This window comes from Mustela putorius, unplaced genomic scaffold (assembly GCF_011764305.1).
Source record: "Mustela putorius furo isolate JIRA1106 unplaced genomic scaffold, ASM1176430v1.1 tig00003869_pilon_pilon_pilon, whole genome shotgun sequence".
Lineage (NCBI taxonomy): Eukaryota > Metazoa > Chordata > Mammalia > Carnivora > Mustelidae > Mustela > Mustela putorius.
The window spans coordinates 11575311-11601834 of record NW_025422021.1 but is presented as its reverse complement, the minus strand read 5'-3'; the positions used below and the strand labels follow the sequence as shown (position 1 = coordinate 11601834).

General features: G+C 35.6%; 1 protein-coding gene and 1 long non-coding RNA gene across 10 annotated transcripts in view; one reads left to right on the top strand and one right to left on the bottom strand.

The window, feature by feature from the left end:
- The window catches only part of UBR3 (ubiquitin protein ligase E3 component n-recognin 3), a 239123-nt gene that overhangs the window by 119268 nt on the left and 93331 nt on the right, over window positions 1-26524 (top strand). For all 8 annotated transcript variants that reach the window (XM_045066843.1, XM_045066849.1, XM_045066846.1 and 5 more), the window contains 3 exons: window positions 5817-5966; window positions 15743-15876; window positions 22133-22243. In XM_045066843.1, the coding sequence (XP_044922778.1) occupies window positions 5817-5966; window positions 15743-15876; window positions 22133-22243 (395 nt within the window). The remainder of the gene's footprint in view (window positions 1-5816; window positions 5967-15742; window positions 15877-22132; window positions 22244-26524) is intronic.
- The window catches only part of LOC106004977, a 132635-nt gene that overhangs the window by 31355 nt on the left and 74756 nt on the right, over window positions 1-26524 (bottom strand). The window contains exon 3 of one of the 2 annotated variants that reach the window (XR_006602528.1): window positions 16270-16357. The exons of the other annotated variant lie outside the window; for it this stretch is intronic. This is a non-coding gene — a long non-coding RNA (uncharacterized LOC106004977). The remainder of the gene's footprint in view (window positions 1-16269; window positions 16358-26524) is intronic. 2 annotated transcript variants of the gene reach the window in all.

Here is a 26524-nt window from a genome sequence, read left to right as displayed (position 1 = left end):
TCTGGAATAGAAGAAGGACATTAGGTAGAAGCTAAGGGAATCTGAAGGAAATATAACTTTAGTTAATGTATCAACATTTTACCAATAAAAATGGATCAGTAATATACCAATATTAGTTCATTGTGACAAGCACACCCCTAATAAAAGATGTAAAAGGAAACTGGGTATGGGGTATATGAACTCTTTGTAGTAGCTTGAAAACTTCCCTACAAATCTAAAATTATTTTAATGAGATTGTTTTTTGGCAAGTAAAAAAAAAAAATAAAGAGGAAAGCAAGAATGATGGTAATAAAAATTAAAAAATAATAAAAAATAATACTTCCTTACTAGAATTAATGATGTGTGTGCAGTGAGTGTTTTGCTGTTTTGGCATTTGTCACAGGGCAGTCAGACTTCTTAGTAGAAACCAGTAAACTCTAATAGTGTGCTTAGTTTATGAATAATAACTCACCTAGTGGGTTACTAACAAGTACTCAGTTGTAGTTAAAAATTAAAGTGTATAGGGGCGCCTGGGTGGCTCAGTAGGTTGGGCCTCTGCCTGCGGCTCAGGTCATGATCTCAGGGTCCTGGGATTGAGCCCCACGTCGGGATCTCTGCTTGGAGGGGAGCCTGCTTCCTCCCCTCACTCTGCCTGCCTCTCTGCCTGTGATACTATGCTTTGCAGTTGACTGTTCCCAGAGGAGGCCTAATGTTTTGAAACAAAAATATGTTTATCATAATTTTGAGGGCATTAAATATATCTTCCCTACATCATTTATCTTTTCTTTCCTCTATTCATCCAAGAAAACTTTGGAAATACAAAGACAAAACATGCACCAAGAAGATTTTTGATTGTTTTACAAATACTTATTTTAGTTTAATGCAGTGAGTTCATGTCAAAGGTAAAAGTAAAGGCAAAGTTATTTTTATATAAAGATTAATTCTATGTGAAAATATATTTTAAGCAATTTAAACCAATATTAGAATAAGAAATTTTGCATAACAGTATCAACTCTTGAAGTGGAATTGTAATATTTATGAATACTGAAGTTTTTCTCTTTGGTGATGTTAAAACGAGTAGTTGACTAAATAGGTGTTAAAATGCTGCCATTGGAAAATGATTTTTAATCCCTTAAATCAGAATATATCTGAATGGAAACACCTTTATAACTTTTTTAAATATTAGTTTTCATGATTCACATATCTCAGTAAGGCAGAGTTCTTCAATTCTTTTGAGAGGTTATATACTGTAATTAACATACAGTAGAAATTTTGTCAGTTAGCAGTTACTGTGTAACAAACCATCCCAAAATTTAGTGTTTGAAAACAACAGCCATTTATTATTTCTCCTGAGTTAGTGGTTAGTGGGTTGGCTGGTCGTTTTAATTTGGACCTGACTTTTCTGTGAGAGGTTTAACTGGTTGGTTGAAATCTGCTATTCAGCTGATTGGGACTGAGCTGAATTGATGGGACAACCCGACGCTGCTCCATGTAGGTTCTCCTCCTCCAGCAAGCTAGCCAAGACTTATTCTCATATAGGTGACATGGTGTAGAGTGCAAGAAGGAAAGATGGAGGGAAAACATGCAACATCATTTGAGCCCTTGTCTTGGAAAAGCATGTTACTTCTGCCTCATTCTCTTGAGTAAAGCAAATCAAGACCAGCTCATATACAAAGGGTGGGGAAATAAATTTTACATTTTGATAGGAGGAGTTTCAAAATCACATTGCAAAGATCATAGAAACAGGGATGAGAAGTGGAGAATTGAGGCCACTTTCTATAACAGTGATTGTAAACAGAACTTTGGCAAATTTGAAATAGTATTCAGAAGAATCATCTGCTTAATTCAGATAGATTCTTTTCTGTTCATGTAAAACCAAACAGGTGAATTAACTATCGCTTTATTTTGCATTTATTGTAATAATATTCCTTACAGTAATTTAAAATAGGCACTGTTGTTTTTATTTATTTATTTTTATTTAAAAAATTTTTTAAAAAGATTTTATTTATTTATTTGACAGATAGAGATCACAAGTAGGCAAACAGGCAGGCAGAGAGGAGGAAGCAAGCTCCCTGCTGAGCAGAGAGCCCGACGCGGGGCTCGATCCCAGAACCCTGAGATCATGACCTGAGCCGAAGGCAGAGGCTTTAACCCACTGAGCCACCCAGGTGCCCCAGGCACTGTTGTTTTTAAAGGGCAAGTGTCAATTTTAAACAGAAACATTTTAAATTTTAAAATTTTATTTAAATTATTTTTATTAATATATAGTGTATTATTTGCTTCAGAGGTATAGGTCTGTGAATCATCAGTCTTACACAATTCATAGCACTCACCATAGCACATACCTCCCATAGTGACCATAACCCAGCCACCCTATCTCCCCCCACCATCCCTCACCCAGTAACCCTCAATTTGTTTGCTGAGATTAAGAGTTTGTATCCCTCCCATTCCCATCTTGTTTCATTTTTTCCCTCCTTGCCCTCCACGACCCCCCACCCTGCCTCTCAAATCCTCATATTAGAGAGATCATATGATAATTGTCTTTCTCTGATTGACCTACTTCACTTAGCATAATACCCTCTAGTTCCATCCATGTCATTGCAGATGGCAAGATTTCAGGGTTTATGATGGCTGCATAGTATTCCTGTGTGTGTGTGTGTGTGTGTGTGTGTGTGTACACACACACCACATCTTTATCCATTTATCCATTGATGGACATCAAGGTTCTTTCCATAGTTTGGCTCTTGTGGATATTGCTGATGTAATCATTCAGGTGCATGTGCCCCTTCAGATCACTACATTTGTATCTTTAGAGTAAATACCCAGTAGTGTAATTCCTGGATCATAGGGTAGCTCTATTTTCAACTTTTTTGAAGAACCTTCATACTGTTTTACAGAGTGGCTGCACCAGCTTGCATTCCCACCAAAAGTCTAGGAGGGTTCTCCTTTCTCTGCATCCTTGCCAACATCTTACATTTTAAATTTAATTGTGTTGAAAGTCAAAGTAGAATTTAAGTAATTGAAGTGTGATTTGTAGCAGGAGTGTTTTCATTATTAGAATCGTCTCTGGTTGTACTTGGATTGTTCATTTTTTTACTATTACTGTCTCAGTTTTGCATCAGTCTTCATTTTTTAAGTTTTCCTAAAAGAAATCATTGTAATCTCTTCATTGCATCAATTTGTATGACATATCTTTTTAGAATTTTTTTTTCTTTTTTTGGTGTGGAAAATACATACAGGTATTGATGTGTGCATGTGATTGCCAGAATTAAGTATCTTTATTATAATACTTATTACAGAATATACCCTATTTTGCTGTTCATTTAATAAAGCTTAAAAACTTTTCAACTTCTTGTTGAAATATAACATATGCATAGAAAAGTGCATGCATGTATCATGAGTATAGAGCTATATGAGTTGGGTTTTTTTTTTTTTTTTAATACTTTATTTATTTATTTGACAAAGAGAAAGACCAGGAGAGGGAGAAGCAGATTCCTTGTTGAGCAAGGAGCCTGATTCAGGACTTCAGGACCCTGGGATCGTGTCCTGAGCTGTAGATAGGTGCTTAACTGACTGGGCCACCCAGGCAGTCCATGCTATATGAATTTTTAAAAACTGGGTGTTCCTGGGTAATCAGCATCTGGGTTGAGAAATTGAACCTTACCAGCATCCTCTAACACCCTTTATATTCTCTGTCACTACTTCATGTTCTCTGTCACTGCCTATAAGAGTAATAAGTGTCCTTATTCCTAATCCCATACATGTTTTGCCTGTTTTTGTTGTTTATGTAACCATTTAAATATAATACCTACTCTTCTGAGCTTGACTCTTTCAGAATAAGATGCTGTTAATATTTCTCCATGTCTGTATAGGTAAGGAATAATAACCACATATAATTTGGTCAGAGATCCTTTTAAAATTTTAACTAAAATTTGAAATTGGATACTGAATGATAACTTATAATTATAATTATAAGTTACCAATAATAAATATACATATATATTTACTGTATGTATCAAATATACAGAAGCAGTGGTTTTTTTCTTTTAAGAAATAAAGCATGATCTTTTTAGTTTCTTGAGGAAAAGCAAAAAGGGATGTTGGTGTCTGTAATTACTAAAATTAGAATTTAGATAAAATTTACTGTGCATGAAAAAGAGGTCATCTATTTTATTTTCATGCTTTTAACCCTGTATAACTATAGAAGATTATCAAGCCTTACTTTAAAAAACTCCAGAAAGAATGATTTAGCAGCTTCTTTGATGATGTGTTTTACTATGGGGATTTCCCTGTAGTTTTCAAGTTGATTGTACCAAGACAGAAAAAAGGAAAACTTTGTGTGTGAGATAGAGTCAGTGACAATTTAATTCTTTAGCATCTAATCTGAGACAATTTTTTTTCATGTCACTTCAGGTCAGGTATTTCTTTGTTTTCTTTTGAACTTGAGAGCAATAAGTTACGTTCCCTCTTTTCTGTACTAAAGTTTTCTCCCTAAAAAGAGCAATCGTGTCAAATCTTAATACCTTCTGGTACTTCTTTTGAAATCTTTTCATTTTGACCAGTTAATCTTATTTTCATTGGCATCAAGCTTTCTGGTTCTGATTCTATTCTAGTTCCATTGTATTCTATTGTTAAATTGTTTTTTCTCTGATTTCTTCATTGGCTTCTTTTTATTTCCATTAATACTGAGCATCATCCAAAGTTCTATTTTAGGTTTCTGGCTCCATTTCTTCTCAGTTCAGTAACTCTTAATACATATTAGATATGTTTATTTGCATGAATCTTTATATAAAATATATCTGAACTTGACATCTTTCTTTTTCTATTTCTCTCATGTATTTTTACCTATTTATTTAGATATGCCTCCATCTTTTAAACATGTCATACATCATTTCTGTATTTCTGGTCTTCCCAGTGCCCTCTGCTTATTTCTTTGCCACTGTGGACAACATCATGTTCTTCACAGAATGTAAGAGTCTTTATCTGAGTATCATTATTGGCTCAGTGTTTAATTTCTTGCTGTTAATGATATTAATACCAGAGGATCACTGTCATTTTCTGTAGTAGTTCTGCTTTATTAATATATATGGTTTTATCTAAATGATTTCCTTACATAAATATATATTGATTATCATTATTGCTAAGATATAATCACTAGAATTCAAAATAAAGGAGAAATGGTTAGTTCCTCTTTTATCTCCTAGTAAATATTGTCATTTTCTTCCCCAGGAGCTGCCATGTTACACATTTCCTTTCTGAAATGCCTCAGAAAAAAAAAAAAAAAAAAAAGAAAAGAAAATTAAAACAGTCTCCTCCTAAAATCCTTTCCTTCCTGTGTTTTGGTTTCAGTTTTTATATGTGAATGATACAACAGCATTTGAAGTGTATTTAACCATATAAATTAAAATCTTTCATTATAGGGGCACCTGGGTAGCTCAGTTCATTAAGATCTCCTTTCTGCTCAGGTCATGATCTTGGGATCCTGGGATCAAGCCCCTCATTGGGCTCTCTGCTCACTGGGGAGTCTGCTTCTCCCTCTTCCTATGTCACTTCCCCTGCTCATGTGTCTCTCTCTCTCTCCCCCACAACTCTCTCTCTCAAATAAATAAATAAATAAAATCTTTAAAAAACCAAAATCTTTCATTATATAAACTGTATTTTCTGATGGAACGTTTTACTTCAGCAAGGTTAATTTTTTCCCCATAGTTTTAATACTATAAAACTTTATTGGTATTGAAGCACAAAATTATTTGAACTTGATTTTTTTTTCTCTGTATTTTCATTGAAGAAAGATTTTTCTCCTCGAGAATTAAGAGCTGTAATGTTTTTCGCCTCAGATTCTCCTGAGAATGATATTCCTATGGAGATCACAACAGCGGAACCACAAGTTTCTGAAGTAGTATATGATTGTGTTATTTGTGGTCAGAGTGGCCCCTCCTCTGAAGACCGACCTACAGGATTGGTTGTACTGTTACAAGCATCCTCAGGTAAAATCAAAGTAATTTTTCAGTGGATTATCTTAGAGCCTAAGTGTATACAACTCGTTAATAAATATCTGTATTAATTGAAAGTTATATCTTTGTCTTGATATAATGATATGTCATTGATTATATCAATGATATAATCAATGTCTTGATATATAAGGATCTATATAGCAGGAATCAATTTAGATCTATTAGCAAGGATTTTAAATTTGGTTTTATCTGACTTTCCTGGGTATGAGTGTTGGAAGAAGCCCTTTACAGAGAAGTCTCTCTATATGTTATACAGTCTTTTTCCTTAAACTGTGATGGTACATTACCTATCCTAGAAGGCCTGAACAGAGTTCAGCTTTCTTGACAATTTGTTTTAAAGTTGGGCGCATTTTAAGCCCAGAAATATTGTCAGTTAAGTATTTTAACTACAAAAGGCACATTCAGGTAGTTTTGCATTTATTTCTTGAGCTATTAGAAGCAGTAATTCTTGAAACAGCTTGCTGAATATCTTTGCCAATATGTAATTAAAAAATTTTTTAAAAAATCTTTTAGAGCACGCACGTGGGTCATCGGGGGAGGGACAGAGGGAGAAGCAGAGACTCTCAAGCAGATTCTGCACTGAGCAGGGAGCCTGACATGGGGCTCCATCTCATGAGCAAGATCATGATGTGAACTGAAGACATTTAACTGACTGAGCTACCCACGTGTCCCTAAAACTTTTTTTGGAAAATTTTTGAAGGATTTGTCTGAATGCTGTCTATCCTTTCCCATGCTAAAATATTTTAAGGTGTGATAACTCTTACACACTCTAGTCCTAATGTATTCAATCCATTTTCAACAGGAGTTTGTGTGAAGCAAAGAGAAAATAAAATTCTTTGAGCTTGCTTCTGAGCATTTTTTCCTAGGGTGTTTATTCTCTAAACTAGTATAGTAAAGTAGAAAGAGATATGAGACTCCCCTGAGTTCAAATGCAAGTATTGCTTGATGTAATCTGGCTAAATTTGTTGCTTTCTTTTAAAACTATGGAGACAGTGTTGACTTCAGAGGATTGTTTGCTTAAGTAATGTAATATAGGCAAAAGGATCTAATGGGGTGCTGGTAAACTGGTTTATCCTCTTCTTACTTTTCTTGCTTAAAAATAAAATTCCTCTGGAAAATCCCAGTTGAATAGGATATTGGAGTAGAGCTGTCAAGACCAGTAAGGCCTACTAAAAAGGAAATGTATGGGGTATCAGGGTGGCTCAGTGGGTTAAGTATCTTGATTTTGGCTCAGGTCATGATCTCGGGGTCATGAGATGGAGCCCTGTGCTCAGCGGGGCGTCTGCCTCCCTGTCTCCCTCTACCCTCCCCCTGCCCCTGGGCACATGCGTGCTCTCTGTCTCTCTGTCTCTCTCTCTAATAAATAAGTAAATCTTTAAAAAAATAAGGAGATGTCTGAGAGTATTGGCTAGTTTTGTAGCTATTTCTGTTTTCTACTGCTGTGACAAAACTAGACTATTAGATTATTGCCACTTAACTTTTTATAACTTTTTCACCAAATACTTCATAATCATTAATGTTTTATGTATTCCTTTATTCATTCATCCCACAAATATTTATCGGGAACCTAGGTGCCAGATACTGTCATAGTATAAAACAAAGCAAAACAGAATCTCTGCCCTAATGAAGGCAGAGATTTTTTTTTTTTTTAACAACTTTTTTTTTTTTTTTTTTAATTTATTTGTCAGAGAGAGAGAGAGAGAGCGTGAACACAGGCAGACAGAATGGCAGGCAGAGGCAGAGGGAGAAGCAGACTCCCTGCCGAGCAAGGAGCCCGATGTGGGACTCGATCCCAGGACGCTGGGATCATGACCTGAGCCGAAGGCAGCTGCTTAACCAACTGAGCCACCCAGGCGTCCCATTGTTTTTGTTGTTTTAATCTTTATTATTTTATATTTTTAAAGTTGATTTGACCAAATTGTCACTTCATTTAATTCTTTTTTACAATTTTGTACACTAGCTAAACTTATTAATACTGGATAATTCCACTATATTGTAGCTCTTTTTTATAGATAGAAGGAAATGAATAAGAAGCTAACATGAAAAAGCATTAGATCTCTAAAGAGTGACTTTAATAGGGAACTGTAGCAGGTGAAGTCTCTGTTTCCTAACTTTCTGAGCCTCACACACCTACTGACATCTTGCATTTTACCACTCTCTACTTTTTTCCTTACTTTTGACCTCTATTTTAATCTGTCCCTTTTTCTTTTATCTTTTTAAGTTTTAATATGGGATATTTTATTTTATTTTTTGTTTCAAGTTTTTATTTAAATTCTAGTTAGTTAACATATAGTGCAATATTAGTTTCAAGAATAGAATTTAATGATTCATCACTTACATATAAAATCCAGTGCTCATCAAAACAAGTGCCCATCATGCATTTAGCCCATCTTCCCCCATCTCCCCTCCACCAACTCTCAGTTTCTTCTCTATAGTTGAGAGTGTCTAAGGATTTGCCTTTTTCCCCCCTCCCCCAGTGTTCATCTGTTTTGTCTCTTAAATTCCACATATAAGGGGCGCCTGGGTGGCTCAGTGGGTTAAGGCCTCTGCCTTTGGCTCGGGTCATGATCTCAGGGTCCTGGGATTGAGCCCTGCATCAGGCTCTCTGCTCAGCAGGGAACCTGCTTCCCCCATCCCGTCTCTCTGCCTACTTGTGATCTCTGTCAGATAAATAAATAAAATCTTAAAAAAAAAATTCCACATGTAAGTGAAATCAAGTATTTGTTTTTCTCTGACTAACCTGTTTCCCTTAACATAATAAACACTAACTCCATCCACCTTGTTGCAAATAGCAAGATCTCATTCTTTTTGAAGGCTAATATTCTGTTGTGTGATACATCACACACACACACACACACACACACACACACACACACACCATATGTTCTTTATCCATTCATCAGACATTTGGGCTCTTTCCATAATTTGGCTATTATTGATAATGCTGCTATAAACATGTGTCCCTTTAAATTAGTATTTTTGTATCCTTTGAGTAAATACCTGGTAGTATAAATTCCTGAGTCATAGGGTAGTTCTATTTTTGACTTTTTGAGGACCCACCATACTGTTTTCCAGAGTGGCTGCACCAGCTTGCATTCCCACCAACGGTGTAAGAAGGTTCCCTTTTCTCCGCATCCTCACCAACACCTGTTGTTTCCTGTGCTGTTTGTTTTACCGTTCTCACAGTATGAGGTGATATCTCTGTATCTGTAGTTCTAATTTGCATTTCCCTGATGATGACTGATGTTGAGCATCCTATCATGTGTCTGTTGGCTATCTGTATATACACCTTCCTTGGGAAAATGTCTCTTTGTGTCTTCTTCCTATTTCTTAACTGCTTAACTGGATTATTTGTTTTTTGGGTGTTGAGTTTGATAAGTGCTTTACAGTTTTTAGATACTAACCCTTTATCAGATGTGATTTGCACATAACTTACCCTGTTCCATCAGTTTCCTTTTAGTTTTGTTGCTTGTTTCCTTTGCTGTGCAGGAGCTTTTTATTTTGACGTAGTCCCAGTAACTCAGTTTTACTTTTGTTTCCCTTGCCATAGGAGATGTATCTAGTAAGAAGTTGCTACAGCTGATGTTGAAGAGGTTACTGCTTGTGTTTTCCTCTAGGATTTTTATGGTTTCAGGTCTCATGTTTAGGTATTTAATCCATTTTGAATTTATTTTTATGGATGGTATAAAAAAGTGGTCCAGTTTCATTTTCTTACATGTTGCTGTCCAGTTTTCCCAATACCATTTGTTGAAGACACTGTCTTTTTTTACATTGGATATTCTTTCCTGCTTTGTCAAAGATTAGTTGGCCATACAGTTATGGGTCTATTTCTGGGCCTTCTATTTTGTTCTATTTATCTATGTGTCTGTTTTTGTGCTAGTATCATACGATTTTGATAGTTACAGCTTTGTAATAGAGCTTGACATCCAGAATTGTGGTGCCTCCAACTTTGCTTTCTTTTTCAAGATTGCTTTGGCTGTTTGGGGTCTTTTGTGGTTCCATACATGGTTTAGGATTGTTTGTTATAGCTCTGTGAAAAATGTTGTTGGTATTTTGATCAGGATTGTATTAAATATGTAGACTGCTTTGGATAGTATAGACATTTTAATAATATTTATTCTTCCAATCCTTGAGCATGGAATGTTTTTTTCATTTCTCTGTGTCCTCTTCAATTTTTTTTTATAAGTGTTCTATTATTTTCAGAGTACAGATCTTATACCTCTTTAGTTAGGTTTATTCCTGGGTATGGTATGGTTTTTGGAGAAGTAATAATGGGATCACTTCCTTGATTTCTCTTTCTGCTGCTTCATTATTGGTGTACACAAATGAAACCAATTTCATTACATTGATTTTTTTATCCTGTGACTTTGCTAAATTCTTGTATCAGTTTTAGCAATTTTTTGGTGGAGTCTTTTGGGTTTTCTACCTAGAGTATTATGTCTTTTGCCAATAATGAAAGTCTGATTTCTTCCCTGCCTATTTGGATGCCTCTTATTTGTTTCTTGTCTTATTGCTAGGCTAGGACTTCCAGTACTATGTTAAATAACAGTGGGGAAAGTGGATGTCACTGTTTTGTCCTGATTGTAGAGGAAAAGCTCTCAGTTTTTCCCCATTGAGGATGGTATTAGCTGTGGCTTTTTTGTACATGGCCATTATGAAGTTGAGGTACGTTCCCTCTATCCCTATTTAGTTGAAGTTTTTATCAAGAATGGTTGCTGTATTTTGTCAGGTGCTTTTTCTGCATCTTTTGAGAGAATCATATGGTTATTCTTTCTTTTACTAATGTGGTGTTTCACATTGACCGTTTTGTGGATGTTGAACCACCCTGCATTCCCTGTAGACCAGAAATAAATCTCACTTGATCATGGTGAATATGAATATGGAACATTTTAACCACATAATGGAGTAAAGAGACTAGTGAAATGAACTTCCATGTCTCCATCAATCTTCAATAGTGATTAACTTGAACTAATCTTATTTATCTTCCCCCATGCCCCAAATTATACTGAAGCACGTTCCAGACATCATTTCATTTCATTTCATCTATAAATATTTTTACTGTTTCAGTTAAAAAGAAAGTTCTTATTTTTAAAACATAACCACAGTGACTCATAAGTAAATTAGTTCCTCAGTATAATTAAATATCTAATCAGTGTTCAAAATTTTCCAGTTGTTTCTTATTTACTTTATTAGATTAATTAATTTATAGTTATAGGGTCTCCTTGTAATCTTTTAATTAGCAGTTTCCTTTTCATCTCCTGTTTTCCTCTTCCATTCTCTCAAGTAGGTGCTCTCTTACTTCCGTACATTTTACTCTTTTTTTTACAAAATTGGCTCATTGAAGAACATTTTGGATTTTGCTGAATATATCCCCATGATGTTTAACTCTTTCCTCTGTCCACTCTGTTTTCTGTCTGTTTGAGATAATTCACTTTAAATGATGACTATTCCCTAGAGAAGTCAGTTCATCAGAGATCATAAATCTTTCATTTTTTGTTTATTACCTGAAATATTTCTATAAAAGAAATTTTACTTCATTAACTATTTTGGTTACAAATAAATTATACTTGAAAGACAGGATAAATACCATCTTCTTTCCCTTTATTTAGTAGTGCTCCAAGAATTGAGGTAGTGGTTCTTTAGTACTTTCCCAAAATAATTAATTAGTACTAGTATTAGTACTAGTACTCTTATATATATAATATATAACACATGCATATTATATATATAATGATACTATTAATTAGTATCATTATGATGTGTTGTGGTTAATTTCTTGTTAATGATCACATTCTTCTTTGTTCAGTGAGAGCCTCTTCATATTACTTCCTCAGTTCTTTAATACAAAACTTACAGACTTGGGAGTTTACATCTTTTGGCATGGCAAGTTATACCTTTCTCTTAGTTTCTTTTACTGGGAAATGGTATTTAGAGACCACGGTCTGGGTGCTAGTTATTGCTCTAGACTTTTTTATAGCCATCAATCCTTTATTGGCCTGTCTTGAAACCATGCATCAAAGAAGAGTCCCATGATTTCTCCCCTTAGTCTAACATTTGAGTTGTGCTGAATTATAGACTTTTGATTAGGAGTCCTTCAAAACACTGCTTAAGTTAAGGGCCTTTATAGCAGTTTTATAAAGTTCTAAAGGGATTGTTTTATATGCTGTCTCATTATTGTGCAGAATGTCTGTTGTAAATATTATTGACTTGGGGAATTTCAGTTCTTCGTAGAAGAATACAATATTATATAATCTTTTCCATTTTATTACTCACCACAGTCTTTGAAAAACTCAAGAAAGTCAGTGTTTTAATCGTAGTGCTTTAAAAAACATATGTAATAAACAAAAAGCCTGTAATAAGGAACTGAATCCAGAAAGACCTGCAGATTGAGATTTTTAAACCAAATATCAATGTTCTTGTAGAAAAATGCAGATAGTCAAAAACATGAACGGCAAGGAGGGGAGATGGAGCTGCAAAGAAGCAGAATTTTTGTATACTATTGGAAGTTGATATTAATGTTTCCACCTTAATTCTTAGAAAGTGAAGGTAACCATTTAAGAAAAATCTAAGATGAGAAATGAGAAGAGAATCAATATGGTAAACTAGAATATTCAATTAATCACAAAAGTACATGGTAATAAACAAAGTGAGGAACATATAGAAATAAAAAGCAAAAAGCAGAATTAAGCCCTTCTAAATCAATAATTATTTGAAATATAAATGTATTCAACTCTCCAATTAAAAGGCAGAGATTGATAGAATAGACTAAAAAACATGAATATGCTGTCTATAAAAGACATTTTAGATCCAAAGACACAAATAGGTTGAAAATGGATGGGAAAAAGTATTCCATGCAAATAGAACCAAAAGAGAGCTGGGATGGCTCTGCTAATTTCATACAGAATAGATTTTAAGCAAAACATTGTCACAAGAAGAAAAAGGACATTATATATTGATAAATGAGTCACTCCATCAAGAAGATGAAATAGTTATGAACATGATACATACCAGAGCCACCTGGGTGACTCAGTTGGTTAAGTATCTGACTTTGACTTAGGTCATGATCTCAGAGTCCTAGGATTGAGCCCCATGTCCGTCTGCCTCTGTCACACAACAGGGAGTCTGCTTCCCCCTCTCCCTCTGCCCTGTGCCTGCTTATTCTCTCTGTTTCTCTCTCAAATAAATAAAGTCTTTTTAAAATTTATTTATCAAATTCATGAATTTGATATCCTAAATGCAATGGATAAGTTCCTAGAAACACAGAAACTACTAAAACTGACTCAAGAAGAAATAGAAAATTTGAACAGACATTGAATAAAGAGAGTGAATCAGTAATCACAAACTTCTCAATGAATGAAGGCCTAAGACCAGAAAGCTTCACTCATGATGCTACCAAATATTTAAAGAATTATCATTAGTCCTTCTCAAACTTAAAAAAAAAAAAAAAAAAGCAAAAGAAAAAGAGGGAATACTTGCTAATTCATTCTATATTAACAGCCTTATCCTGATGCCAAAGACACATAAAAATATCACATGAAAAGAAAATGATAGACCTAGTATCTTTTATGAATATAGATCCAGAAATCTTCAACAAAATCCTAGCAAGCCAAATCCAGCAGTGTATTAAGAGGATTATACATTATAGGTAATATTATTTTGGTTCCTAGCATCTCCCTCCTTCTATCTCTTCTTTCTGCTGCTGCTGTAAATCTCTTCAGAACTTAGGGCCCACATTTATATGTCTAATACTGTTTCCTGAAGAATATCCTTCCCATGCTTACTGAGTCTTGTAATAATATATGGCACTATATGTTTATATCCCCACTCCCTTTTTTTGTGCTTTAGATATTTTACAATTATAAAATCTTATTATTATTTTTTCTCTCTTGCTATATACCTCTTTCCAAACTTTTCATTTTTAAAGTTTTGAATCTACAGAATACTCTTTCCCTGCATTCAACAATTGTTGACATATTGCCATGTTTGTTTTTCTTTTCCTCTCTTATCTATATACACATATACACACACACACTTTTTAGAAGAAAATGGCAGATGTCATGATGTTTTATCTCTGAATACTTAAGAATGTATCTCCTAAGAACAAAGATATTCTTCTATATTATTATACCCAAGAAATTTAATAGTAATATCTAATATTTTGTGTTCAGATTCTCAGTATTTTTATAACAGGTTTTTAAAATAAAGATTGGTTGATTATTTATTTATTTATTTGACAGAGAGAGAGAGAGAGAGAGAGAGAGAGAGGGCGCGAGCAGAAGCAGGGGTAGTGGCAGGCAGATGGAGAAGGAGAAACCGACTCTCCGGCTGGGCTGGGAGCCCAATGCAGGGCTCAATTCCAGGACCCTGGGATCATGACCTGAGCCAAAGGCAGACATTTAACTAACTGAGCCACCCAGGCGCCTCAGATTTTTTCTTGATCCAAGAAAACGATCATACATTGCATTTAGTTGTCATTTCTTTTTCTTTTTTTTTTTTTTAAGATATTATTTATTTATTTGAGAGAGAATGCAAGCTGGGCACAGGGGGAGGGGAGATTCAGGGCAAGAAGCAGACTCTCTGCTGAGCAGGGAGCCCCGTGTGAGGCTTGATCCCAGAACCCTAGGATCACGACCTGAGCCAAGGGCAGACACTTAACTGACTGATTCACCCAGGTACCCCTTAGTTCTCATTTCTTGTTAGTTTCCTTGACTAAAATAGTTTCTTCAGGCCCTTTTTAAAATTTTGAAGCGTCTAGGTCAGTTCTGTAGAATATCTCATTTTCCGGATTCCTGTGATTATTTCCTTATTAGGTTTAAGTTAAACATTTTTGGCAATAGCATTATATAAATGACGTCCCTTCCCATTCCATCACATTAAGAGGCTCATAGTGACAGTTTGTCTCATTGTTGGTGATGCCAACCAAGTTTGATCGCTTGGTTATAGTGGTAGGTAATCTATAGGATGATATATTGAGACTCTGACACTTCACCCTTTTACTTGATGTTCCTTGCCTAAATCAATGCATGTGTTATCTGTTACTATTACTCTTTTCAATACTCAAATTTTCTCAAATTTGGCCTTCAGAACTCCTGCAGGTCTTTATGATGTGGTCCCTCTGTGTTTGAATACCCTCTTGCTCTTTATTACATACAATTCCAGGCTCCAACCCTGGATGCACTTCTTTCTCCAAGGATCTCTGTTTCCTTTTAGTGAGAAACAGAATATTTAGAAATAAAGGTTATTGATACTAGAGAATCATAACTTCTAGGTTTTTTCAGGGGACATATTTTGAAAACCATCCTCCATTGCAATCCATCCATCCATCCACCCAAAGTTCATACTAATCTTCTAGTGTTATTTCAAAAAAAAATTGTCAGATTTTTAAGAATCATTCATTTTTTTGACAAGTGGGAGGGATAGAGGGACAGGGAGAGGGAGAGAATCTCAAGCAAACTCCACACTGAGTATGGAGTGTATGTAGGGCTTAGTCTCACAACCCTGAGATCATGACCTGAGCTGAAGCCAAGAGTTGAATGTTTAACTCAGCTGAGCCACCCAGGCACCGTTGTCATATTTTAAGATTTATTTACTCTGTAGAAGAAAACTAGAATATCACTTTTTTGGGGGTCTTTAAAAAATATCCTAATTGTAGAAAAATTAGTGTAGCTTGTGATAAATAACAACTTTCAATGAATCATGTTGAATCAGGTTGGTTATTTAATGGGCTGTTGTTTTTGTTGTTAATGTAGTTTTAGGGCAGTGCCGTGACAACATTGATCCAAAAAAATTGCCTATCACTGAAGAGGAGCAGATTTACCCTTGGGATACATGTGCAGCAGTTCATGATGTGAGACTTTCATTATTACAGCGTTATTTTAAGGATGTAAGTACCCTTTTTATCATATAGTATTTTTGTCAGCAAAATTGATGGTTACTTTCTCCAGAGCTTTACTTTTTATGTTTTCTTCTATCAAATGTCATTCTTATTTGGAATGTTGACATTTACTAGAAAAAAAGTTTACTACATAGGTAGTAAAGAAATGGAAATCTGTTAATAAGTAAAAATTTCAGGTTGTGTTACAACTATGTTTTAAATGTTGTTTATTGTGAGATATACACATTCAGTTCAATGCAATGATATTCACTCTATAAAAACTTCTAGATTTACATTGAATATTTTATGAAGATTTTTGCCTTCTTCTTTTATTTGTATTTAAAGATATACAATAAGATCTCATTATAATGCTTTAAAAATGTAAAGTAAACAATAACTGACCTAGTAATGATGAGCATCAGAATAGGATGTGGTTCAGTAGCCTGGACTGAGGAGAAGGCATCTGGTGGTTTCTTGAGGAGATGGTGGTCTAGGGAGGGAGGCATTGTGTAGAGCAGAAAGAGTTCCAGGTGAGGAAAACTGGGGCCTGGTCTTAGCAATGTAAGCTTGCCAGATAAACAGTCTAGGATTCAATTTCCTTGGCTATAAAATAGGGCTCATGTAATTTTTCATGCAGTTACCTACAAGGTTAAAGATTTTTTTAAATCACTTTGCACATTATAAAGGTCAGTATAAATGTATAGTAGAGTTTTTCATATTTAAGCTAGCCTTTTCAGAGTGCTCAGGTTAGATAGAGCTTATAAGGCAGTTTGGAATAGGTAATGAGGACCATGCTTCCATATGTTTTCAGAGGCTTTAAAAAAATTATTATTATTTGGAAAAAGAAGCCTGTGTGTGTGTGTGCATGCACGTGCATGTACTGGCATACATATGCACACATTTTCACACTTTTTTCTTCTCTATTTTTTTTAATATTTTTGCTATATATATGTGTGTGTGTGTGTGTGTGTGTGTGTGTGTGTATATGTCATAGACCAATAAATATCTTCATTTTGAAGAAGATGATTAAATTGTACTAAGTTCTGCTTTTGAAGAAATTTACTACCACCTTTATTTGGATTTTATTCTGTTGCCATAATCCTGGTTTTGATTTTGTCATTTTGAATCACTCTAGAGTAGATGAGTAGAGATGAATCCTAGAGCCAAACAGGAAAGCAAAATAACTTGATCAAATGAGAATATAACCCAGACTTAAGAGCAAAATAAGTTTGAGGGAAGGGGAGATCTAATAAAGGAGATAAAGAGTATGGTATCTTTCTTAAAGTATCCAGAATAGTTATTCATTTCTAGAAAAAAATCTCTTTTGTAAGAACTCTGAACTGATATCTGAATTGGACAGAATCTCTATTGTGTGTTTGTCAGTGATGTGGGATTTTATTCTTAAATATATGTATTTTCACACAATACTTTCCTACTTTCAATGTGGTTATTTATATACATAAATAGTATATACAAAATATCTAGTGTGTTCCCTGGACTGTATACCTCTAGAAGTGTAGGGCTGTTCTTACATCGGTTTTATGGTTCCCTCAGGGCATACCACATGCTATGTGGGTTGTAGATGCTTACTAGATTTCTTACTGAACTACTCTAGTATGGTTTCATAGGCAGACAGACTACAGCAGAAGAGTTACTGTTAATGGGCACTGATTTTGATTACAGAATTGAACTGTGTAGACTCTGCTCTCTTCACATGAGTTGCATGCAATTTACAGAGATGACCTATAGAATTTTAGTCATGCAAGTAGTACTGCTGCTGAGACTCTAGAGTATTATATATAAGAGATGGGACCCAGTTGGGAGGGAACCTGAGCTTTGGAGTCGATAGACTTGGGTTTGAAGTGGGGCTCTGGCATTTGTAACTGCGTGATCTTGGTAAATTTTTCATTCCTTTTTTGTAAGGTTTTAATAAATATTGAGGTTAAGATTCAGCATTAAGCAATTCTTAGCACAATGATGGGCACATCATTGAAGTCTTTTTAAAATATTAGTCTTATGTTAGTAAATGTTTCCTGCCCTTTTTATTCTATCTGATTCGTATAAGAAATCTAACCATAACCATTACATAGACAAATGATATACTGATTTTAGTTAGTTTTTTTTTTTTTTTTTTTAAGATTTATTTATTTGAGAGATAGAGAGTAGGATTTGGAGGAGGGGCAGAGGGAGAGGAAGAGGAAGTCTCAAGCAGATTTGTGCTGAGCATGGAGCTCGCTGTGGGGCCAGATCTCAGGATCCTGAGATCATGGGGCACCTGGGTGGCTCAGTTAGTTAAGTGCCTGCCTTCAGCTCGGGTCATAATCCAGGAGTCCTGGGAACAAGTCCCACATCTGGCTTCCTGCTCAGCGGAGAGTCTACTTCTCCCTTTCTCTTTCCCTCTGCCCCTCCTGCTGCTTGTGCTCATGTGCATGCTCTCTCCCTCTCAAATAAATGTATAAATAAAATCTTAAAAAAAAAAAGACCCTGAGATCACAACCTGAGCCGAAACCAAGAGTCAGATGCTCAGCTGAATGTAACACCCAGGCGCCCCCTGATTTTAGTTTTGAAAACTAACTGCTTTTATTAAAAGGAAAGATTGATTATGTTTTTATAATATATTGCCAAAGAGAGCAGCTTGTTTATTACCTGAATACCAACCATCCTAAAATGATCTAAATCTGCTACTTCAAGTGGCTCCAAAACATAAAACAGAGATGAGAGGTCTCTGTTGCTTTTCTGATTTGTAACAATAGAAGTTAGCTCACCTGCTGTGGGTATTTGATTTGTGCTGTTATGCATCTTTAAATTGGCTGGGAAAGCATTTTGCACTGTGTCATATTTTCAACTTTTAGTTCCTCGTGAACAATCTTGATTTAACATTGGAATTTTGTTTGTTATTGTTTAAAGATTATTTGGTTATCTTACATTATAATGTAAATGTTTCATCTCAATGTAAAAATAAAGTTTAAAGGTGTACTCAGTTTTAATGGCTTTTAAATCTTTCATGAATTTCTGTCACTCGTAGACCTTTTTTTTTTTTAAAGATTATTTATTTATTTGATGGATAGAGATCACAAGTAGGCAGAAGTTGGCAGTGAGTCAGAGAGTGAGGAGGAAGCAGGCTCCTTGCTGAGCAGAGAGCCCGATGCGGGACTTGATTCCAGGACCCTGGGATCATGACCTGGGCCGAAGGCAGAGGCTTAACCCACTGAGCCACCCAGGCACCCATGGTACACCTTTATTGCTCTCACATGGTCATCTGTTTACTACATACTCTGGAGAGTAAAATCAGGTTCAGGCCCAAGTACTGTTTAACAGAGGCCAAATGAAAATTCAAAGAAAATTATTTTAGGAGGAAAAGTCTAAGCCTATTTATAGGTTGAAGGGAAAGAATTGGTAGGGAAGGAGAGAAGAGTAAGTTGAAGATGTAAGAGAAGGAGAGGCGATAAAAGCAATTAACTTTTAGAATAGATTTCAAAAAGGTATTGTTGTTTATATAATCTGGGTCCCTTCTTCTGCATATTATATTAAACCTTTGTAAATGTTAAGGTACCTATTGAGGTTATCTTATGGCCAAATTTGTAGTCTAGAAAAATGTATGGAGGGTGATACATTATGCAGAGAAGATATTGGAGTCAGGGAGACCAGTCAGGAAACTTTATTGAAGAGGTGCCTGGGTGGCTTGGTTGGTTAGGTGACCAGCTCTTGACTTTGGCTCAGGTCGTAATTTCAGAGATGTGAGATCAAGCCCCTTGTGGGCTCCCTGCTGAGCGGGGAGTCTGCTTGGGACTTTTTCTCTCTCCCTCTCCTTCATTCCCTCCCTACCTCCCCCACCCCACGTGCATGATTGAGCGTGGTCTCTCTCTCTCTCTCAAATAAATTAAAAAAAACAAAAAGAAACTTTATTGAAGAACCCACTCCCCCACAAAAAATGATACAGACATGAATGTTATAGTGGGAACAGAGAGGAGGGGGCAAAATCACAAGTTATTTAGAAGATAGAATCTGTGTGGTTTGGGAGCTAATACTGTGGTGTAAAGGAAAAGAATGTGATGTAGAATGACTTTTAGCTTTCTGATTTGATGACTAAATAGATTGTGGAGTTTTTTAAACCAAGAGGAAAAGAAAGATTCATGGAGAAAAATGTCACATTTGTAAAAAAAAGATTTTATTTATTTATTTTAGAGAGGGAGTGTGGGCATGTACATGTGCAAGCAGCGGGGAGGGCAGAGGGAGAGAATCTTAAGAAGACTCCAAGCTAAGTGCAGAGCCTGGCTTGGGGCTTGATCCCAGAACCCTACGATCGTGACCTGAGCCAAAATTGAGTCGGACGCTTGATCAGTTGAGCCACCCAGGCGCCCCATGACACATTTTTTAATGTTATCTCAGGGACATCAAACTAGAGATTGCAGAAATACTCAAATATCTGTTCCAGGGGCAAGCGGTTCAAGTTGGTAAGATAGTTGAATTTACTGATTAAAGTCACTCAGGGAGAACAATTTATTAAGAGAGTAGCACAAAAACATATAACCTTAAGGAATATAAACATTGAAGGGGCAGATGAAGAAAAATGTCTTAAAAGGAAGCCTAAACCAAATGGTTTAAATAGATCAGAGGGACATCAAAAGAGTGTAGCATTATGGAAGCCAGGGTGAAGTAGGTATTTTAAGAAAGAAGTTGTTATTCCATTGTGTATGTATATATATTTATATATACCACATCTTTATCCATTCCTCTATCGATGGACAATTGGGCTGCTCCCATACTTATTATACTTTTATAAATATAGGGGCACATGTATCTCTCTGAATTAAGATTTTTGTATTTTGGGTGTGTATACCCAGTAGTATGATTATTGAATCATGGGGTAGTTCTAATTTTAATTTTTTGAGGAACCTCTTTACTGTTTTCCATAGCAGTTGTACCAATTTACATCCCTACCAACAGTGCGTGAGAGTTCCTTTTTTTCCCCACATTTTGGCCAACACCTATTGTTTTTTGTGTTTTTGACTTTAGCCATTCTGACAGGTGTGAAGTGATAGCTCACTGTAGTTTTGATTTGCATTTACCTGATGATGAGTGATGTTGAGCGTCTTTTCATGTGTCTGTTGGTCATCTGGATGTTTTCTCTGGAGAAGTGTCTATTCATGTCTTCTGCCCATTTTTAAAATGGATTACTTGTTTTTTTGTGTGTTGAATTGTATAAATTTTTTTTAAAAGATTTTATTTATTTGACAGAGAGGGACACGGTGAGAGAGGGAACACAAGCAAGGGGAGTGGGAGAGGGAGAAGCAGGCTCCCTACTGAGCAGGAAGCCTTGTGGGGGGCTTGATCTCAGGACCCGGTGATCACGACCTGAGTCGAAGGCAGACACTTAATGACTGAGCTATCCAGGAACCCCCCTGAGGGGTTTGATCCCAGGATGCTGGGATCATGACCTGAGCTCAAGGCAGATGCTTAACAACTGAGCCACCCAGGCACCTGGATTATATAAATTCTTTATGTATTTTGGATACTATCCCGTTCAGCCATAAAAAAGAGTGAAATATTGCCATTTACAATATGGGTGAAGCTAGAGAGTATAATGCTAAGCAAAATAAGTCAGTCCGAGAAAGACAAATACCATATGATTTCACTCATGTGAAATTTAAGAAACAAAACAAATGAGCAAAGGAAAGAGAGAGAGAGAGAGACAAAATAAGAAATGAACTCTATAGAGAATGAATTGATATTTATTAGTGGGGAGGTGTGCGGGGTGGGGGTGAAACAGATGATGGGAATTAAGGCGTGCACTTGTGATGAGCACCAGGTCATGTATGGAACTGTTGAATTACTGTGTCATACACCTGAAGCTAATATAACACTGTTTGGTAACTATCATGAAATTGAAAGAAAAGAAGGAAGTTGTTAATGTCAGGTATCACAGAGAAATATATAGAATAGGTAAAATAATCAACAGCAGAATAGTTTACACTGAAGTATAGTATAATATTGAGAGTTTATTTTTCATGGGGTGGAGAAAGTATAACTTATAATTATTCTTATTCATTATGAGCCTAGATATGTGGAAGCTGAAACTTTGTGGTATTTCAAGTTTAAAGATACTGCCTTATGACTGTCAAAGGAGTACTAACATTATATCACAAAAATAGAAACTTCTCATTAATATGACTATGAAATCATTTAGAGGTTTACGTGGATATATTTAAATAGGTATATTTTTCTTTTAAATTAATTGTATTTTGTCTTTTTTTTTTTTTTTAAGAGTTCTTGTCTCTTGGCAGTATCAATTGGTTGGGAAGGAGGTGTTTATGTACAAACCTGTGGCCACACGTTACACATAGATTGTCATAAATCTTACATGGAATCATTACGGGTAAGTTGATTTAAAAATGTATATATCATTTAAAAATGTATATATCATTCTAGCATATACATCCCAGTTCATCTTACATGATTTTGATTGCCATTTGAACTATGCAGCCTTGTGGTTCCTTGACCTCTTCAGCTTTAGGGATTTCATTTTTTTATATGACTTTAGCAAATGATTTCCATATTAGTAATTTTAGACTTTGCTACTCTAGTTCTGAAATATTAAGCTTTAAAATATCCTACAATATCATTTTATTATATGATTATCCTTCAGATTCTCTTATTTTCATTCTGATTAGTGTGTTTGCTTCTGACATCAAAATCTCTAGTCCTTTACCCCTTTGTATATTTCCCAGCATTAGTTCTTTCCTAGCCTCACTTTTTTGTACTATGGCTATTCTGCTCTGAAGAGCAGTCATTTAATCCTCCTGCCTTGATTTGAGACCCAGACAGCTAGCCCTGCCAGAAAAATCCTAAAACTAAGTGAAGTGGTATGTCTGTAAATTTGTGGTTTCCTGTATATTAGCAGCTTAAACTAGGGTTACCAACTGTGGACACTACTTATCAATTCATTTACCTACCTTTGATTAGTTTCCTCTCCTAGTATCTTTAGCAGCTATTCCAATCCTTTGCTCCCCTATCCCAAGCTCTTCACCTGAACTCCAAGATCCCTTTTCTCTCAAGAGATTCTATCTCTTTCTTTGTCACCAAGAAAACTGTGGCTTTCTGTCACATACTAAGCTTAGCTTCTTGCTTTGCTTATCTATTCCCTGACAAATAAGTCTGCATCCCAACCAATCCTTTCTTTTTTACTCTCTGAGGTAGTATTCCTTCTTCTGTTCAGGAATAATTTTCCTGTTGATGCTCTAGTATTTCTTTCTCCTCTTCACCTCAGGGGCCTTTATCTCTTAGAAGGTAACTTCTTTTTTATTTCTATCTTCAGTTTTTCTGCCTATTCTGCCTATCCTTTCTTTCAATTCTTAAAGATGCTCAGGTCCCTCTCATTCTGAATTTCTTCCCTTGACTTTGCATTCCCCTGTAGCTGCAGTTTTTCTTTTTCTCAGCTCAGCCTCTTAAAAGGATGGCCTTATTTCCCAGTTCCCAACTTAAAAGGAGTGGATTCCTACTTTTCCCTTCGTATCCTTACCTCTCACATTTAGTCACTAAGTAAATTCTTATTCTGTCTCTTAAGTATCACTTGACTGTATTCTACTTTTCATTATTCTTCATTTTTGTGTATGCCTTCATCTCTCCTCTTGACTATTGCAGTTCCTTTCTTATCAGTTTCCTTACTCTAAGTCTAATTTATTTACTACATTGATCTTTCTAAAATGTAAATCTGATGACATATGTCGTTGGCTTAAAAATCCTTTACTGAATTCTTCCTAATGGCATGAAGTTCACTCTTCCTTGAATGGCATTCAGGGTACTTCATGATCTGGCCTTGCCTTTTGTTTTATCTTTATCTTTCATCAACTCAGCATTTATAAATTACTTAATAGTTCCTTAAGAACAGTATGCATTTTTCATACATCTGCAGTCATTCATTCAACAAATATTTTAGTTAGTGTCTATAGTGTTCCAGATACTGTGATCGACATTGGGGATTCAGTAGTGAATAAGACACAGTTCCTTCCTTCCAGGGGTTTACTATGCTTTGTGTGAGACAGAATAAATAGACAGTTGCAGTATATGTGTTAAGTGTTACTGGAACTTCTCCTGAGTGCCAGAACATTTGATGAAGTATGGTGATGAGAGGTAAGACTGAAAAAGTAATTAGAGCTCTTATTGTAAAGGGCCTTGTAGTTGGTGTAAGGAATTTGAACTTTATTTAGATAAGTTCTTTACAGAGAGCCACTAAAGTTATTAAAGACTTTTAAATAGAATAATGGCATCTTCAGAAATGTCATTGTGGCAGCTATGTAGATGGTAGGGGATTGTTGTGGGATTGCAGTAGAGTAAGAAAGAATGTGATGATATTCAGGAGGTACAAGATGATAGTGGCTTGAGCTTAGTCATCACACTGGAGATGGAGAAGAGCTTAGAGATTTGAAATCTATTTAGAGGAAGCCTGGACTTGGTAAGAGATGACATGTGAAATGTAAGGAGGAAGAAGGAATCAAGGTGAGAGATAATTGTGATCACTGAAAGATTTTGATTGGGAGTAAGAGTCTCACATTAGGTGGATCATAGTGGCAACAGTGTGATTGGAAGACTAGTTAGGAGATACTAGCAAAGAGACTAGAAGAAAGAAAGTGGATGGAAAGACTTACGGGATTTATTAAGTAAATATTAGAGTGGAAGAAGGCAGAAAGCTGAAGGAACTGTCATGATTCTTTTCTTTCTGAGGTAGGAGATGTAGCTTTATGCTTCCAGAGTAAAGGAAGCAAGGCTGGGATAGGTGACAGGACTTGAGAAGTGAAGAGGTGGTTTGGAAAAACTGCTTTGGAATTGGGTGAGAGAATTCTTCATAGGATGTTGGAGAAAGATTGCCTGGGAATATTCAGGCCTCATTTGAGGTGGAAACAGCTTGTAGCAAGAAGTTACTTCAGTCTTCTTTAACAATACTTAATTTGAGTACAGAATTAGAGAAGTTATCCACTGGATTAATTTTGTATGAAGATTTTATAAGGTATGTATGATGGAAGGACATACGGAGGGTGAATGAGAAGTATTGACCAGTTTTTGAAGTGATACATCATGGTGTATAGGCAGAATAGGAAAGTCTTGATAAACTGAGAGAAAAGGAAGGAACTAAAAGAGGAGATAGCAGTTGGCAATCAGATTGTAAGCTGTTTGGTTTTAATATTTTTAGATATGGACAATTTTGGGTCATTTTAGTATAAGGGGGTGGTCAAGGTTACAGGTAACAGGTCATGGTAACAGGTAGGTGGAGGTCAGTGCCATAGGAGCTAATGAGGTCAAAAAGCTGATGGACTAAGATACAAGATTGGTTGTTCCCATACTCACTGAAGTAGCATAAGAGGGTCGTAGGTCTTGGAGCAATGAGGAAAACCAAAGTCTTCAGTGACTGAGGGCAGTGGATGACAGTAAAAAGGAAGGAAAAGTGTGATATCCCTAAATGATATGAGCCACAAAGATGGGAGAATGCAAGAGTAAAGATCCTAAGCCAGTACTAAAAAATGAGAATACTGAGGTGTGAGGGGAGAGTGGTGAGAAGGCTTCTGGGGAGGCTTCAAGAAAAAACGTAGTTTTAATCAAGGCAAGGATGAGGATCTAACATTCTTTAAAATTAAGGCTGTAGGGGAGCTTATAGAATGTCCTTCAATGATCAGGACTCTCAGCCCCACCTTCTATATACCCTTCTTGTGTATTTTTAAAAGTTAGCTCACAAGTCTTCTCTGAGAAGCCTTCTCTTTTGTATTTTTCATGCTATTATTATAACTTATTTGTTTCTGTTTGCTTTTATATTGTTAGTACCTTACGTGAAGATGTACCTTAAGTCTTTATGTCCTTACCTGGCATAGCATTTGACATATGATAGGAGCTTAGTAAATATTTGCAGAATTGGATTTAAAAAGATGTGGTGTTTCATTTTTAAGAACTTGAAAAAAATAAATGTCAAAAAGTAAAAAAAAAAAGTAGAATTTGGTTTTTTAGTCAAAGTATTTGAGACCTAAGATATAATGAAATGAGCACTAAATTAAGAGTGGGGAAACTTAAATTCTTCCTAATATTGTCATTACCTTTGTAATCATAGACAAATTTTTCTCCTTCTGTCCTCATTTTTTTGTTTGTTAGTAATAGTGTTCATATTGTAGCATTCATACATTTACATTAATGCATTAAAACATATTTTGAAATAAAACATTAGGTTAGTGGCAGGATACGAAAGAAACTGCTGGGAAAAAGAGCGAAATAGTGGTTAGGACTACACAATTGTAATAGCCTAAAAGAGCAAAATGGCTGTGTCGTGGTTTCAGGCAAAAGAAAGGAACAGATTTAATAGTCTGGATTCCTGCCTTAAGTCCTCTAGTTAGTTAGCATGTATAGCAGTCTCTAATGAGTAAGAATTTCCTCCTAGGCACATATGCTTATGTGTCTATGTTTAAACAATTCTGTTTTCTCTTCTTCTATCAGAAATATCTGAAGGAAAGGTATTACATTAATTTCCCTCATATCACACTTACATTCTGAGTACTCTAACTGAATCTTTCCCCTATCCATTAAAGCTAAGCAAATTCACTGCATAAAGTCCAGTCAGTTGTGTTTGACAGACAAAGACATATCACATTTTTAAGCCTTGATTTATTCTCAGAAGTTA